The following is an 18,553-nucleotide window of genomic DNA, read 5'->3' on the forward strand; positions in this document are numbered from 1 at the left end:
TTTAAAGGTGGGACTTGAATCTGGACCATCTGACTTCAGACTCCTCACCCAAACCACCGTGTTACATATTACCTTTTGGACTTGATTGCTCTCATGGAATCAACAGTAATCAAACTATTTTGTACATAAAGCAACATGAGGATACAGGTTGACTTTATAGTGAATATTACACTGTGTAGTTAAGATTTGTGGCTTCATACAGGTAAGAAATAAATCCAAAATATAAATTTCATAAACTCTCTTCTCAGGTTCTCATTAAGTTCAGTGACTTAGTGAGGTTAATTTGTCAGTTTGAAGCAATTAAAAAAATACATTTTACTTCGACTTTCGTTTTCTGATAGGTCTCATATATTGTACCCATTGTAATGAAACTTAATCATTTCATAAACTCATAACACTTTAGAAATGGAAGGAACCTTTAAATTATCTCTAAAACTAGTCTGATTTCCTCATTTTGCAGATGAGGATAGAGACTCAGGGACTTACTCAACATTTCACTCTTCAGGGACAAAATCCCATCTTTCTTTTCACTGCTCTTTCTATTCACTCTATCATTTTCCTGAAGAAGCGCTTGGGCTGCCCGCCCTCCTTCCTAGGAGCACTTACAGGAATATTATTAGTCATAAACGAACAGTGTGACTCATAGTGTTTAGAAATTGGGGATGTTCTGATTCTTCACATTTTGGGTGTATAATTTGGGATTAAGCAGGAAATCCACTTTTAAACGTTTGCCTTTAGAAACATTTAAAAGAATATTATGGATCATTTTTGCCTCGTAGTAATTGGAGTTGGTTGTCTTTTGAAATGTAAATTTTCACTATGAGGTAAATATAGGAAGTGAGACTGTTGAATGGTGAATTTCCTGGATCCTACTTTGAAGATGGAAACTTGTCTTTTGCTCTTAAAAGTGGGGGTAGAAAATACTTCTTTTTTTTAAATTGAAGTCTAGTTGATTTACAGTGTTGTGTGAGTTTCTGGCATACAGCAAAGTGACTCAGATGTGTGTGTATGTGTATATATATATATATATATATATATACACATACACACACTCACATATGTATATATACACACACATATATATACACACACATATATATGTTCTTTTTCATATTCTTTTCCATTATGGTTTATTCCAGGATATTGAATATAGTTCCCTGTGCTGTACAATATTTCTGATTGATAATTAGCTTTTGTTAATTTTAATTTTATCTAAAAAAAGGAAATATCCTAGTCAGTATATTATTTTTGGTTCCAAGAACAGAGACATCATCAAATTACATCAGGAAAAAAGGGGCTCACTGAAACCTATTCTATAAAATATTTCAGGAATTGAGGAAAAAGTTCAGGGAAGACCTCAGGAAAGGCAGACACCAAGGCAGGTGGTGGAACTACCTACTTCTTTATCTCTTACCTTTGCACCTGTGCTTGTTTCCCACTCCTATGTGTCCCCATCTCTCAACACCGTGAGGCCCGCACAAAGCTCTCCACAGGTTACCTGACTCCCGATGCCAAATGACCTTTGGACTCAAGTGCCCATTTCCATGGGACAATTCTGTGACTTTTAGTTCAAATTTCTAGAGAAATGGATTTGATTGGTCCAGTTCCTCTTTTTCAGAGCAGACCTTACCAGCAGAAGTTGTTGGACAGTTTGTAAAGAGACCAATATTCTTTGAGGTTTGCCTTCCTCAACATCACTTCTCATTTAAAATGTGGATATAGAAGATGTTCATGATTGAGCTGAGGGGCAGTGAATCTAAAATTCCCCCAAGAATGAATCTTCTTCTGTTCTGCCTTTTTCTCTTAAAATAGACTGTGGTACATCCTCTGGTTGAGAGTTTGCTTTTGTTAACGGAGACCGTACTGTTATTAGGATTATTATCCTTTGTGGCAATCTGTTTTTCCCCAATAATTTTATTTTTTCCATATGAAACTGGAGCAGTTTTAGAAAACAAGCTCTGTAAAAATGTCATTGACATTTGGTTATTTCCTCCCCAATCATCCTGACTTCATAAATTATGTGAACTTTTGAAATTTCATTGAACATTTTAAATGACCATTTGTTTTAATTAGATTGCTTCAGCATGAAAGTCTAAAAATGTGCCCTATTTTTTCAGTCTAATGAATTAAAGTGAGAAATTAGCTGTCTCCGAAAGTTTTTGTTTCAGCACATTTTTTCCATTCAAAGTGATTTGCAGCAACCTAAATCCACTAACTAGCTTGCACTTCAGATGCCTATTGGTGCATGTAGGTGATGCTTTATTTCTTCTTAGAAGGTGTAATGCAGGCTCTGGGGAGCCAGTCAAGCTGGGTAAAGCTATTAAATAGGAGTGTGTGGAGACAAACAAAAGTTCAGAGTCGATGAGACAAATCAGAATACAAATAAGAACTGAAATCTAATGGAGAGGAAACCAAGTAGGAACAAATTCACAACTTGATGCTAAATTTACTCTCTTCTGTAGCTTGTGTCAGATTAATTTTTTTTACATGCATCTCATATCAACACAATTATGTGTGTATACATATATATACATATATATATACACACATAGATTTTTAAAAAATATTAAATTAGAACTTTTATAGAATATAGATCTTTCTCTAACAGCTATATCTTTTAAATTTATATGTTGTATCATTTTGGTATTCATTAATTACATTAATAGTTAAAATTAAAATAACATTTAAGTAATGCTATACAATTTAAAAACAGTTTCACATACATCGTCTCATTTGGTCTTTATAAGGGCTCTATGGAGCTATCTTAGAGATGAACAAACCAGTTCTTTGAAAGGTGAATGGGCTTAAGCATTTACTCAAGTATAGTATAGGTTAGGGTAGACTTGCACTGAGATATTTCAGTTCCAGAGCCCATGTCCTTTCTAGGCTGCCAAGCATCACATGTAGGAACAGTGATACACTTCTTGCTTTCCTTCACATCATCTGGAACTATAGTCTACTGGATGTGCGCGGAGCTCTGTAGAAAAGGCGTCATATGATAGTGTTGAAGATCATGGTTTCTGAACGCAAACTGCCTGAATTCTCACCTCTGGTTTTGTCTATTACTATTTTACTTTGGGCAACTTACTCACCATTTCTCTGGCTCAGTTTCTTCATCTGTAAATTGAGGCTAATTATAGTTTCCTCTTTAATGGTTGTTGTGATGATAAAATGGAATAATGCATAGCATACAGTGAATAGTCTATGGATGTTACTTAGCAAATACCACTATTCCTTAAATTGTTTCCAGAGTGAATGGATTATTCTTACATTTAGAATGTGATATGCATAGCTTTGTGCTCTTATTGACCAAAGGCCGGCAACCACTACTCAAGGTAAATGATTTGCATAAATACTATTCTGTGAACCCATTTTTCATGTTTATGTATACAGTTGGTTCACAGGTAATGGCTAAAATGTGACCATATTAACATATATATAAACATATATGTGTATATAATTATATATAATTAAATGTGTCTATATAGGTATGTGTACATATATATATATAGTTTTTTTTAATTTTTGCACACATATAAACCAAATGCTATTCAGATTTTTTTTCTTATGGAGAAGGTAAAAAATAGTTAGAAACAAAGATTTTGCTAAAATGCCTTATAAGACTTCATTCCAGAGTATTCCAGTCATAATAGCTTTGCAAAAACATTTAGGAATCTTAAGATGTGATTTAAGAGGCAGTCTCTTAAGGCCATGTTTCTGGGGAACCAGTAGGGCGGTATCCTATTGTTGAAATGATATATGAAGGTAATAACCTTGGAAGGCAACAATTAGAGCTGGGCAAGACTTGGTAATCCTGTTTTCATAAGAATTAAAGCTATGTGTTCTCTAGTGTCATTTCACAAAAACGTAGGAGGCAACATTTTATATTAATGCATCACATTCGGGGAGGAGAAAATAGCAGAAAGGTGTGAGGCTTTTTGCTGTTTTGTTTTATCTTTTGTGAGTTGGGGATTGTGACATGAAGAGAATTGTTTGTTCTTTTTTCATTTAAATCTTCTCCAGGGGGTCTTGCATCATTTTAGTATGACGCTGATTGTCTGTGAAGTCTATTTTGTTAATTTGGAAAGCCCTGATATTTGATTAGATTAGTTTATCATGAGCTCTGTCTGACTCCGTGTAGAGAATTCTAGTAACTGCTTGAATTTTTTACAGTCTCATTAACCTTTTAAAGGAAAACCACAGGAATTAGTTTTACCTTCTTAAATTGCTTGTTTACCATTTATTAAACACATGCCACATACTAGCAGTTTACATGAAAAATTAGCCTTTGTCTACAAGAATTTGACATGAGAAGTTATGATATATAGCAGACAAATAAGAAAACTATGTGTGTGTATATGTATGCCATGCTTAGGTGAACTAAATTTTGCTAGAAGATTCACGTCCCTATTTTGAGATATCTCATTTTACTTACCATATATACTGGCATATATAAAAATATTGAACAGTCAATATTCTCCCTACCCATGCCTTAAAACTCTCTGAGTGCAGGATTATCCATCCTTCCATCCATCCATCCACCCACATCCACCTACCTACCTACCTATCATCTATTCTATTTTAACAAGGTTAATCATCCCCTTCTCATTCCCCCACAGAAAGCTTTACAACTTCAATTTTAATAAGAAGGACAAAGTCTGATAGAGATTTTTCACAGAATCCTATTTCTCACAAGGAAACTCAACCTGTGTGTCTGTGCATTTTATTCACAGGCAATGAAAAGAAAGGTCAGGGCAGAAAGGCCTTGGGTCTGTGAGGCTTGCTCTTCTGCGTCACCTTTATTACTAGTTCCTTAACATTTAGTCCCATATTCTCTGAAGGGGGAGGACATGCCTCTCTTCTTCCCAGTGCATCTCCTACCTTATCCTTCTCTTCATTATACCATATGGGCATCATTTTACCTCCTTTCTTCTCAAAGAAGAAATAAGCACACTTTCTTCACCAGAGCTCTGACATACTGAACTTAGCCAACATAATTATCCAATTGTAAAATGACTCTTTACAACCCTTTGAATTATATAAATATCTGAATATTTTCTTGTTTCTGTTCATTCTGCATTGACTCAATAAGCTAGAATGATCCAGGTTTTTGAGATACCATGTTTCACTGACTTATCCTTCAACTAACACATTTGACAATATATATCCTACTACACAACCTAGGAAGCAATGGAAAGTACTACTGTGTAGTCAGGGTAGGCTAAGTTTTGTGACCGTAACAAACAACCACCAAATTTTAGAGGCTTATAACACTTTAAGGTTTATTTCTCACTCATATGTCCATATGGTTGGCAGGGACTCTGTTTCATGTCTCTTTACTTGGGGACTCAGGCTGATATAGTCTCCACTATCAAGAATGTAATTGGTTGCTCTTGGTGGTGGGAGAAATCTGGTGAATGACACTAGCTATTAAAATGTCCACACAGACTGATATCCTTTGCTTTTGCTCCTAAGTTTAGCTTTCATTTCATTGGCCAAAGCAAGTCACATCACCACAACTAGATTTAATTAATGGGTTGGAGAGGTACAGTTTTTCTTGTCAGGAAAAGTGGAAATGAATTTTGACATTGGCATTGGGAAGGGAGAACCAGGTGCAAATTTTTCACCTGTCAGTTCTTTTCCAACATAGGATAAAAATTTCCTTGTAACCAAGATGATAAAATGGCCCTGGTGGATGATGCTGAAATGGTGCCTGCCTCTTTTCTCAGGATAGAGACTAGTGGAACCTCGCTGTGTGCTCCTGGCCGCTGCAGTTCTGTGGAAAAGAGAGCCCAGCCACTCTCCAGCTCCTCCTGAAGCTGTCTCAGCTCGGTCCTCTGCCTACTAGCATCACTCTCTGAAGAAACCCTAATAATCTCTTGTCTCGAAACTGGCTTCCATTCAAAGACTAGCAGGACACATCTCATCATGACTTACATCTCTGTTTCCCTAAATTGCTATCAGAGCTCCAAGCATCCCAAATTATCTCATCACACAGACCTTTATTTCCATTTTGTTCTGTAATCCCACCTCTTCATTCATTCCACTGTGTCCTCTACAGTTTACTGGGTGCATCAGCCAACTCCCTGTCGGGCAGTCCTATTCTTTCCCAGCAAATTTATTCTTCCTCTTTGAAATATATATTTCATATTCTTTTTTTCTTCTCAAACATCTCTCATGTTTCATAGCAAAATGAGATAAAATCAGATACGAAACTTCATCTTCTCACCAACTAATCCGCTCACACCTACTTGACTCTGTATTCACATATCTCACCTTCACTCTTAGGATTAAATGTCCCCACCTGAATCTAATGCCAACCTCCCAGGTGCCCTCAGTCTCAATTCCTTATTTCCCTTCAAGAACATTCTTTTTTTAATTATCCACTTTCTCTCCTATATTGTCATTTTCTTTTTCTCAGATTTTTCCAGCAAGCAAGCCTGCTTTTATGGCATCCATTAAAAAAATTTCCTTGGGCCTTCCCTGGTGGCGCAGTGGTTGAGAGTCCGCCTGCCGATGCAGGGGACACGGGTTCGTGCCCCGGTCCGGGAAGATCCCACATGCCGCGGAGCGGCTGGGCCCGTGAGCCGTGGCCGCTGAGCCTGCGCGTCCGGAGCCTGTGCTCTGCAGCAGGAGAGGCCACAGCGGTGAGAGGCCCGCGTACTGGAAAAAAAACAAACAAAAAAATTTCCTTGAACCTTTGCTTCATTCCAACTATTACTTCATCTCCTTCTTCCCTTCACAGAAAAACTCCTTGAAAGAAATTTTTATAATTAATCTGCAGTTTTGCATCTCATTCTCTAATAAACTTACTATAATCATGCTTTTCATCATGCCATTAAAATGATTTTTATCTAGATCAATTGCTAATAATAGCTAACACAGAGTACCTGCTATGAGTCAGGGAGTGTTCTAAATACTTTATACATATTAACTCATTTAATCCCCAAATCAACCATATGAAGACGGTGCTATGAATATCCCTCTTTTCGATTTGAAAAAATACTAATCAGAGAGATTTGATGATGTGCCCAAGGTTACAATGCTGTTTGAAGAAGCTTAGATTTGAACCTAGCTACTCCGGTTTTGGAGGCTCTGTTTTAACTGCTGCATCATATTATTTTTTTAGTAGACAATTATTTCACTTCATTTATTAAACCTTTCAGCAACATTTGACATAACTGACCAACCCCTCTTTCTTGAAACATTTTATTCTTTGGTTTTCCATGCCTTTATCTCATATTCTTTTTCTCTTACCTCATGTTCTGCTCCTTATCAGTTCTTTCTACTGTCTCCCCTCTTCCAGATTTAGGTTCTGGACTATTCTTTCCCTACTGCTCTAACGGTAGCGGTAGTCTTTCCATGGTAATTTAGTCCAGTCTATGGCTTTAAATATCACCTATCCACCTAGATCTCTTAAGTGTGTATCTGCAGTCTAGATCTCTTCCCTAAGCTCCATTTCATAAATGTTGCTGCCTGATTTACATCTCTACTCCTGTGTCTTATAAGAATCTCAGGCTTAACACAGACAAAACAGAACTACAGTAATTCTGACCCAACCCAACTTTTGCCGAACTCCCCTTTCCCAGGCCTCCTCTGTCTTCCAGAACCACCAAATTCTAATTCCTCAGGACAAGTTTAGGAGTAATCCTTAATTCCTCTTCCCCTCACAGCTCATACTCAATCCATTAGCAAGTCAAACCAACTCCACTCTGAAATATCCCTCATCTGGTACTTCTTCCCAACCCTTAGTCTAGTCTGTGTCCCATCCTTCACCTCCTGAACTCCTGCAACCCCTTCATGGCTGGTCTCCCTGCTTTCACTCTTGCTTTCTTCAGTCCATTCTCTAAAGAGCAGCTTGAGCAAACTTCTAAAGCATTAATGAGATGACAGCATTTCCACCCAAAGGCTTTCCCTTGCAAAGAGACTAGAATCCAATCTCTTCACCATGGCACCCCCGGCCCTACACCATCTTCCTATGTTTCTGACACATTGTCCTCAGCCTCTCAGTTGTTCAGCCACAGTACGGCCACACTGGCCATCTTGCTGTCCTGGGAACACACCACACGTTTCCCCATTTCAGAACCTTGTCATTTGCTGCTCCTTCTCTTTGGAAAGTTCCTCCTTTCTTAGCTCTTCATCGTGGAGGCTCCCTTCGCATCGTTCAGGCCATGATTCAGATTACCTCCTCAGAGAGGTTTTCCCTGAGACTCACAAAAATCTGCCTTCCCTCCCTGCTTGATTACTGTCCGTCACATTACCCTACTGCATTTCTCTCAAGGAGCTAGAAAATCTAATATTGTCTTACTTAATCATTAGTACCTGATTATTATTTGTTTTCTCCACAGGAATATGAGCTCTTTGAGGGCAGGTCTATGTCCATCTTATACATTGTTGCATCCCCATTACTCAGAACCTTGCCTGATATGTGGTATTGACTCAATTAAAATGTGACTAAGTGAGGTTCAGTGTAGAAAGCAGTATTTTGACTCGTATAATATTACATAAAGCATTCAATAAATTAAAACAAACTGAATCATCCTTAGCTAAGAAAATATTTTCTAGAGCACAAGGAACAGAAATCTGGCTTTCAAGGTTTTAGCTTTTGTTTGATAGCCTTGTGTTTGAATCACACATGGAGAAATCCGCATTTGTATCTACCATGACAGAAAAATCTTTGTGACGTTGGAAATGGTATCTGCTTCTTAACATTCTTTTGAGGATTATGTGTCAAAGCGGTATGTTACACCTGAGTTTCTTGGTTTTCACATGGGGGATGAGGGGGACAATCCATGCGATTTGGTCTTTTTTAGAAGAAAAATCCAAGCTATCTAACCTGAGTTACTGCCTCGTGGTTCCTCACCTCTGAGGGGAAGATTGGTATGAATGCATGACGTACTCATCTCATTTACAAAATTATCTCAGTATGTTTATAACATTAAACAACTTCATATGTCTTACTTTTCTCTTTAAATCTGTTTTTATATCAATCACATGTTCTTAAATTTCTGAAAGCATAACATTTCAACAAATGTTTGATTTTAAGCTGGTTTTATTTTTAGCAGATGGAAATTTGGCTTTATCATTTCACAGTAGGGTTAATACTTTGAAAAAGAAATGCTGGGTAAAAAAAAACAATGAGGGCAAACTCGAACCCTATCTTAATGTGATAAGTGAGGTCCAAAAATTTCAATCACCCAAACAGTTCAGTAGCATTACTGTGAGGTTAAGAAAATGGGTAATGGAGCCTCACAGCTTAGTGAACTGGGTTTTTTCAGGCTAGATATAAATCCATCCAAGTTCTGGCTGTGGTGGTTGTCATTTGGTGGCAGTTGTTCCCTCAGGCAAAATTGAAAGGAATGATTTTTTTTTTTTTCCCTCCTGAACAGGCATTTAATGGTCTTATTTCAGTTGGAAGCAGTAGTTGGAGAATAAGTTACAGGAACAGACAAACCAAAAAATAAAAAATAAAAAAAACCCCAAACCAAAAAACCCCACATAACTTAAAGTGCTTCAGACTGCAAATGTAAACATGAGGGCGAGGGGAGGCCACCGAGCTCTCTCTCCTGACCTGAGACAGGAGGGTCACGTCATTGTCTGGCCCCTTTACCATCACCACCCTCTGATCTCAGCCCTGCAGGTGGTAGGGAGGGAGGGAATGTCAGAGGCAGGGAAGAGGACTTAAAGGAACAAGGAAAACACTTTGTAAACTTAGAACCAGGGTGCAAGGTGCGGGGCAAGGGCACTCCTGGAGCCCTTGCCTTGGCTGAGGGGTGGGGCCGGCCCCCCCAGGAGGTGAGGGAAATACTGTTGGCTTCATGCTGCAGCCATCCCTGAGACTGGATGGAAAGTTCAGGAAAATGGCAGCAATTTCAAAAATCACCCAGTTAGTTCATTTCCAGGGAAACTGAGCAGAAGAATCCTGAGGAAGTGGGTTCCCACCCTCTGCCTCCCTGATTTCTGAAAAGAATTTCCCTTCCTGGCCCTTACACTCACCACTAGATGAAGAATATAACCTTTATCAACCCACCTACTTTGAGAATAAGGTTTGTCTCAGCCCTAGTACAGGGCACCTTGTCCAGGGGGTTCCCTTACTTTGATCAACATGTTGAACAAAAAGGTGTAAAAAAAGTCATATGCAAATAAATATGTTTTTGATGATACCACACATTGCCTCTGTATTTCAGACTGCTCTAACAGCTCATTCTAATCTAGTCACTAATTGTTCCTGCTTCACCAAGCATATAGTGACAGAAATGGTCCTACCACATTTAGCAAAGAGATCAAATCTGCATTATGGAGTCAGCATCATTGTATTTCTAGTTTCATGCATGGTGGATCCTTTATAGAACTATATTTAATGTGCTTCTAATTAAAAAGAGTGGGGGAGTATCCAAAGCTTTCTCAATGTTATCTCAACTTTTGTTTTTGTTTGTGCAGCTCACCATGTTAAAACGGGCACTTGCGAGGTGGTGGCACTCCACAGATGTTGTAATAAGAACAAGATAGAAGAACGGTCACAAACAGTCAAGTGCTCCTGCTTCCCTGGGCAGGTGGCAGGTACCACACGAGCTGCTCCATCTTGTGTGGACGGTGAGGCTTCTTCCATTGCTCTTTGTGATAGGGTAGACGAGGACTGTTTAGAACTGGAATCCCACTATGATGCTTATGACTGGGGTTAATATTGGGGGACCGCACCATCAACCATGTGGTTGGTACAAGGTCTCTTGAAGAGCATTTTGAAATCTAAAACCTATCGGAAGATGGTCTGAGATCTTATGCAGTTTTGTAGCAAAAGGCATTTTAATGAGGTTCCAATAAGTCCATGTGCCTCTTACTTTGATACCACGAAATATTGATTTGCCAGTGGAGGGTGAGTGTGTGTGTGTGTGTGTGTGTGTATAAATTATTTGGCAAAGGAAAAATGAAAATAGATGATTAAATATTGTGGGTACCTAAACACATGGCTGGTTCTTAACAATGAAAAAATAAACACCACACAGATGAGTGAATGTTTAGCTGTGGATAGAATTCACGTGAAATATTTTTATAGAGATTTATCAAAATATTAATTTCTTTCTTGGAGGATTTTCACCTAATTACAATAGGATATAAATATTTATGTGGGTCTATATAACTGATGTTATCATAAATAATAATGTGTTAAGTGCTCATATTTTCATGGTGCATTCCTTGTGATGATAGTTACTGCCCACAGTAAAAAAAGATTGTGTTAATTTGAATGCCTTCCTGATTTTAGCCTACTTGTGGGAAATAGTACATTGATTCTAAAATATTGACTCTGGTCATGGACTCATTTTCTTATGTGTTATGTAAATCAGCACATGCATGTATCCACGTAGTTTCTTTCCAATATGTTAGTGTCCATGAAGCCTATATGTTTGCATGAAATATCCTTTAAAAATGTGCCTACCATTAACAATACTGTATTATACACTTAACATGAGATCTACCATCTTAAAATTTTAACTATTCTTACCACAGTAAAATAAAAATTTTTAAAATATTTTTAGTCAAAAAATCTAGAAAGATTTATTCCCTTTGGACAAAAAAAAAAAAAAAAAAGCATCCTTCAAATCCCAATCAGCCCAGTGGTGGGAAAAATATGTGGCTTTTGTTCCTCTTTAAATGTGCACGCAAAGAATTAACAAGCCCAAATAGAAAATATTAAATTGATTTTTCTGTCTCCTGTAGCTTCAATAGTGGAACAGAAATGGTGGTGCCATATGCAACCATGTCTTGAGGGAGAGGAATGTAAAGTTCTTCCAGATCGGAAAGGATGGAGCTGTTCCTCTGGGAATAAAGTGAAAACAACTAGGGTAAGTGGACAGCCAGCCTGTGAAAGCAAAAAGTCTCTCAATTAATAGAGCACAGAGCATGTGCAGTGACATCTTTAAGTGGTGGTTTTAGGACGAGAGGTAATAGTTTTCCATAGTACGTTTTTTTCCCATTTTCTCCCTGCTTCATTTTTTCATAGCACATTTTTATTTCACCCAGAATAACATCTTCTGTAGATTGCCATCAACTGTCATATTACCTAATAATTAAATACTCTTTGTTCCTTCATGAGATACTGACAAAAATGTGAACACCCCCGCCCCAAGGATGCGTGTTAAGTGCTGGGAAGGTGACCCCAATCCCTCATACTTCTGATGGATAGTAATCTGAATAAATTCTGAAAAAAAGAGAATTTATATATGACTCAACAAACATTTCCCAGTTAATATTCTTTCATTTTTATGAGAGTAATTATTTTGACCTCCCTGATTTCTGGATCAATAAATAGTTTTCTAATGGTTAAGTTTGTAATCATTGTAATGAGTTATCAAGAGGAATTTTCAAATCTCAGGGTCAATATAAAAGGAATGCTGTTCAGACAGTGAGGTATTTCAGCTTGCAGTGACTGATTTCTGGGGGATAGAAGTGAAAAATAGCTTTATTCTTTCATTTTCTAATTACCTCCATGAATATTCTGGACTGGCAGAATTTAAATTCTTTGTGGAATCAGCATATGAAAGTTTTGTCTTATTTTGCTTTTTGCCCTAAGCGGAAAGCTGACTACTGTTTAGAACTGGATAACTGGGGGCTAGAACAGAATAATGTTTTATAAAAGGGATGTTTTATATAATAAAACGTACCATAAAACTAGAGACTGTAATTTACGGTATTGATTAACAATAGCAGTGTTTTTTTTTTAAACCTTGTGTGGACATATTCAAGAGGATTATTTTAAAATCCCATCAGATATATAACGTTGAGTAATATCTTTAGTGCATTGACTATTCAGACATACAGAGAAGTAACCAAGTTTCTAATAAATAATAACTTTATATTTTGTCAAATGATTCATGACTCTAAACTCATCAGTTAAAGGCTGACACTCTTTTCCAGAATCTGTGGAGTGCATGATCAGTTAATTAGAATAATTGTATTATTCAGTTAGCACATGATATAATCCATATTGATTTGTTAAAACCATCTGGCAAAGTAAAATTTCCTTATAAGCTATTTATAGCATGAAAATTTTTTTCCTAACACTATTAATCCTTAGTCTAAAATAGCACTCACGTAAATGCCTGGAGATTTAAGATTCTGAAACAATTTTTTTTTTTTTTAAATAGTGAGTTCTCTACAACTAAATTCTATGTTTTTATTACATCAGTGGGTATGAGGAAGCTAACACTTATTAGATACTTAAAACATATGCCATATACTGAACAATGTGCTTCATGTGAAATAGCTCATTTAATCCTCTTAATAGCCCAGTGAAAGAGGTAATATTATTATCTCCTTTTACAGCTGAGTAAACCAAAGCTTTACAATGTTAAGTGACTTCCCAAGGTCATACAGCTAATTAATGGGAAGTGAGGGATCAAACCGTATATTTTCATTCCAGAACCTAATCTCTTAACCTGTAGTTTATACTAGATCATTTCACTTATTCTTAAGAAATAGTGATGAAAGTTTCCTATAATTCTGTTCCTATAAAGTAGACCTTTAAAAATACTTTTAGCTTTTTGGATCATTGAAATGAAAAGGTTGGGAGCATGTGATCTAAATTCTCATAATAAATTGTTTTAGAAGGGTTGCTTCACTTCCTGTTGGGCCGTATTCTCAATAGCTCAAACGTAAAATTGGGTCTCTGCTTCACAAATTCTTCATAATGTAATTAAACAAGATAGATGAAAGAGTGAGAACTTGTTAGTAGGGAAGACTACATCTAGATCCTCTAGTTTGTTTTATTTAGAAATTCATATAACTTATAGTGGATTGCCCTTTCTGTTTTTCCTTCATCTCCTTTGCCCTGGAGAACAGCTGTTAATGGAAGACCTCATTGAAGATACTGTAGAGAGGATTCATGCAATAGTGGGTGTTTGTATTAAATTATCTTAAAAATTCCTTCCAACCCTGAGAGTCTATGATTCTCATTTAAAAAGGAAAAATCATTATATATAAGAGAAGATAAGAGGGCTTGAGAGAAGGAGCTTCTTCAGTACAATCAAAGTAAATTATTGTTACTTTTTCCTTCACAAGTAAAAAGATTGCTGGTGAAAATGAAGCTACTTGGACATTTTCAACTAACGGAACATCATGGCATTTCAAATGGCTGGGCAAAATGATGTTCAATTACGAATATTAGTTTCGCTCACAAAACAGTTAGTTAGGTGAATTTCCCTGAGTCCCCAAAGAAGCAAAGTTGTCAAGGTCATCATGTTATTAGTGTTCTGCCATCTCCTTTGAAATAGTCCAAAAAGTATTGGAGATGAGACAAATTCTTGAAATAGTTCTGGCACAACATTACTTTGCCCACAGTGGAAGTGTTGAATAGAGGTAGGTTCTGCCCTATATAAACAGCAGCAATATTATTGAAAAGAAATCTGATCATTATTTTAATCACTGGTGTTATTATCCACGTGCCGGTCTTGAATAAGGTAGCCATGGCTGTGGTGAGCCAAGAAGCCACCGAAGCCCTGATTTGGCAGGTCCTAGCCACAAATGGGAAAGTCTAGAAATGAAGCAGGAATAGGCTATAAAAGTAACTGAAGAGCTGCTCTCAACAAAAAGTCATTTGGGTTCCTTATGCAAGATATGTTGGTCTTATGGGATTATCACTGCAAGCAAAATGGCTTGAGAAATGATTACAATTTGCAGTAATGTACATCCTCCTTTATAACTGCCCGTATCCAATCTGGAGTGCTCTGGTAAATTTAATGTTAGAAAAAAAGCAGTCAGCCAAAAAGCATCAATGAGGCTTGCTTGGCCTCAGCAGAGATGCATGGTACTTTCCAGAATTGACTACAGATCAGGGGCTGGGTGAATTTCTCATTTAAGACTAATTTGGAACTTACATTGTACTTCCCATAAATGCTAATTATATCCTCCTTCTGCCTTTGTATTAAATTCAGGAAGCTTATTGTCATAACCCATTTTCTATTTGTCCTAACAAGGGGAAAAGGCAAAGAATAGACAGCCTTTGTTAGAACAGCAATATTTGCATACATGCTCTTCAAAATCCCAAACATTTAGTCTGCAAAGAAAGGAGGGTGCAACATTGTTTCCCAAACTCTACTTCTCACCTTAAAGCTGGAAACTAATGACTGCGTATGACATCTGTAACCATCTACTGTATTACTTTAAAGAACTCCTAAGTTAAAAAGAAAAAAAAGAAAAGCCATGAAAGCCTTTTGATTTCAAACTCACTTTCAAAGATAAATAATAAAGAACTTTTCAAAGAGTCATTAATAAAAGAATAGTCTTTCCAGTGTGAAAAAGCACATAATTATATGCTGATTATATAATAGAAAAGTAGCAGGGCAGAAAGGTGCTGTAGAGCTTGTAAGAACTGAGAAAAAAAACTTTGATAACTTTGTTAGAATCCTCAGAAAAAAACAGACTGTGATTCCTTTCTTTTAATGTTTTGATACTCTTTCTCTGTGGAATATCTCCTAAAAGAAGTCACATTCTGATTTTAGGATTTACAGCCCTTGGCCATTGGTATGGACTCCACACTCCCATGGTCATGTAGCTCAGATGTCTGGTTCTTACCTAAGGAAAAATGAACTTAACTTGATATAAGATTTTTATATTTTCATTAGAAATATTATCTTTATGAACCATGAATCTTCATATGCTTAAGAAGACATTTTCTGAGTAATTTTTAACTAATTGGAATTCTTTCATCTTTACTCATTTACTTAAAGTGCCTTAAGCAGATAAGAACTCTGTAGTTTTTTAATGTCCCTTCAAACATAAATGGATTTTAAGGGCATAAAATATGATTTTATTTTGTTGTATAATGCAATGAAAATCAACAAATGTTAAAAAATTTCCTGTGCCTAAATATTCTATAATAAGAATGCTCATATTTTAATCAAAGCAACAAAATCAAATATGAAAGCATTTACTTAGCTCTTAAAGTGTGCTGGGCACTCTGCTAAGTGCATCGCAGGTAATATCTTATTTAATTTCCCCAACCACAGTAGTTACTAACTAGAGCACAAAGATATACATAACATGATGCCTGCCCACCAGGAGTATGCCCTTGAGTGGGGGAATGAATAGTAGACAACTGCATTATTCTTTTGTTATCCATATGCAGCCCACTAACAATAAACATTGGAATCACTGGTAAATATAAGTCGAGTAACATTGTTATAATAATGGGGATAGCATAAACCTCTAGTTCAGCTTCCTCATCTGCAAAAAAAAATGAGGGTGTTGAGCTAGATTCAATTTCAAGTTCCTCTAAACATTTATTCTTTGATTCCTTGTGCCAAGGACATTTCTAACTTCCTTTCCTGCTAAATTTATATGACACTAATAACTAGCTAATCTCAGAAGAGAGGTAAGTGTTAGGTTTTTCATACTCTCCCTCTAAGGGAGAAAAGAAAGAGCATCTTAGGGTGCTTTGTTTCTTGAAGCCTCAAGTCATCCCCTACCAGATGCTGCCTGATTTTACACCAAGACTCGGCGACTCTGAGTTGGTGGGTCTGAATGGTGTCCAGGGGTGCTACTCCAGGTCCAAGGCAAAGGAAGAACACAACAAGAGGAGAAAAGTTCATTTTCTCACCTTAAGGGGGCGCAATGTGTGAATTATTCAATCACAAGCTCTCTTCTTGTCTTGTAAATTTAACATAGACTTAGGGTAGTGTGGTCCGTTTTTGATCAGCCCTTTCTAACAGACACATTCCCCATTCTTTTGTCTTCATCTCACCTCTGACCAGGCCCTGAATTGCACCCTGGTCCACAGGACAGAGCATGACAACTTTTAGGGCTGTGGTTTTCAAATTATCTTGATGGTACCTAAGTAAGAAATACATCTTACGTTGTGATCCAACATATACACAACACGCCCACACACATACACATACACTCATACACCCCACGCTAAAATTAAAGTTCTGATTTTTTGGTTTTATTTCCTTCCTTCCTTGCTTCCTTCCTTCATTCCTCCCTCTCTTCCTCCCTTCCTCAACCCCATAAATTGATTTTATAACCCACCAATATGTTACAACATGCAGTTTGAAAACCGCGGCTTTAGAAGCGGTATTTGACTGCTTCTCGCGTTGGCTCCATGGAAGTGGTAGCCACTGCTAACTTGCAAAGATGCAAACTACTGAATAGACAGTTTTCAAATCAATTCATCTTTTACATTTTAAATATTTTTAGTCAATATTTTGGGGTAAAAATTTCATAAGATCTTGTAAAATATAGATTTCATGGGAAAATGTGTATACTGGATACATTCTTCCATTCAACGACCGTTTATTGTCTTTTATTGTCGGGTGCTATTCTGGGTTCTGGAGCACAGCACAGGGGGAAAAAAAAGAGATAGGATCCCTGCCCTCATAAGGCCTAGATTCTAATAGGATGTATTGGTTTTCTATTGCTGCCTTAGCAAATTTAGTGACGTGATACAACATCCATTAATTATTTGTAGGTCAGACTTCCAGGCACAGCATAGGTCGGCTATTTGTCTGCTCTGGGTTTCACAAGGCTGAAATCAATGGGTGTGCTTCCTCTTTTCACAACAGGGCTGTGTTTCTTTTCTGGAGGCTTTAAGGGAGAATCTGCTTCCAGGCCCATTCAGGTTATTGACCGAATTCGGTTCCATCTAAATGTAGGAATGAGGTTTCTACCCCTCTGGTAGCTGTCATCTGAGAGCCTCTCTCACCTCCATCAGAATATCTGCTTTCTCCCTCACATTGTCTCCTTCATCTTCAAACCAGCCAGGGCACACTGAGTCTTTCTCACACTTCAAATCTCTCCGACATCCCCCTTCCGCCATTTCTCCTCCCCTTTACTCTTCTGCTTTTAAAAGCTCAAAGGATTACATTTGTCCCACCCAGATAGTCCAGGATGATTACCCTATTTTAAGGTTAGCTGATTGGCAACTTTAATGACATTGTCCCTTCACAGCTGTGCTAAGATTAGTGTTTATTTGAATACCTAGGGGACAGGAATCTTGAGGGTATATCTTTAGAATTCTACCTATCAGACAGGGGGAGACAAAAAGTAAAATAGATGAGTAAAGTATGTGTTAGAGATGGTGGTAGGTGCCATGGGAAAAAGTAAAGCAGGGAGGGGAAATGGAGAGTGCTGAGCCAAGGGAGTTTGCATACTGAAGTCTCCAAGGAGATGAGGGGATAAGCCAACTGACTATCTAGAGGACACGCTTTCCAGGTAAAGGGAGAAACAAACATAGTACCCGCCATGGAAGCTACCCTGGGAATACCATATTCAAGAGACAGCAATGATGCTAGTGTGGCTGGGGGGAGTGAGCAAGGTAAGTTGTCATATTTCGGATTAGAAAGGTATTATGAGGCATGTCACTATAGACCTAAATTTTTGTCCTGAGCAAATAGAATGAGGAAGTTGACATTAGGTGAGCTGGAGAAAACTGTGGGGAGAACAGGTTTTATGTTATACATTAATATCCATTAAATCTAGGTTATTTAACTTAATAGAAATTTAAATATGGTATAACATCTTGAATTTGATATTTATTAAGATAGGTGAAAATTTTTTACTA

At 37.3% G+C, this 18,553-nt stretch overlaps 1 protein-coding gene across 1 annotated transcript in view; it reads left to right on the top strand.

Moving 5' to 3' along the window:
- Window positions 1–18,553, top strand: part of TAFA2 (TAFA chemokine like family member 2) — a 167,150-nt gene that overhangs the window by 97,110 nt on the left and 51,487 nt on the right. The window contains exons 2-3 of the mRNA XM_028490330.2: window positions 10,441–10,593; window positions 11,716–11,840. Coding sequence (XP_028346131.1) covers window positions 10,441–10,593; window positions 11,716–11,840 — 278 coding nt within the window. The remainder of the gene's footprint in view (window positions 1–10,440; window positions 10,594–11,715; window positions 11,841–18,553) is intronic.

This window comes from Physeter macrocephalus, chromosome 6 (genome assembly GCF_002837175.3).
Source record: "Physeter macrocephalus isolate SW-GA chromosome 6, ASM283717v5, whole genome shotgun sequence".
Taxonomy (NCBI): Eukaryota; Metazoa; Chordata; class Mammalia; order Artiodactyla; family Physeteridae; genus Physeter; species Physeter macrocephalus.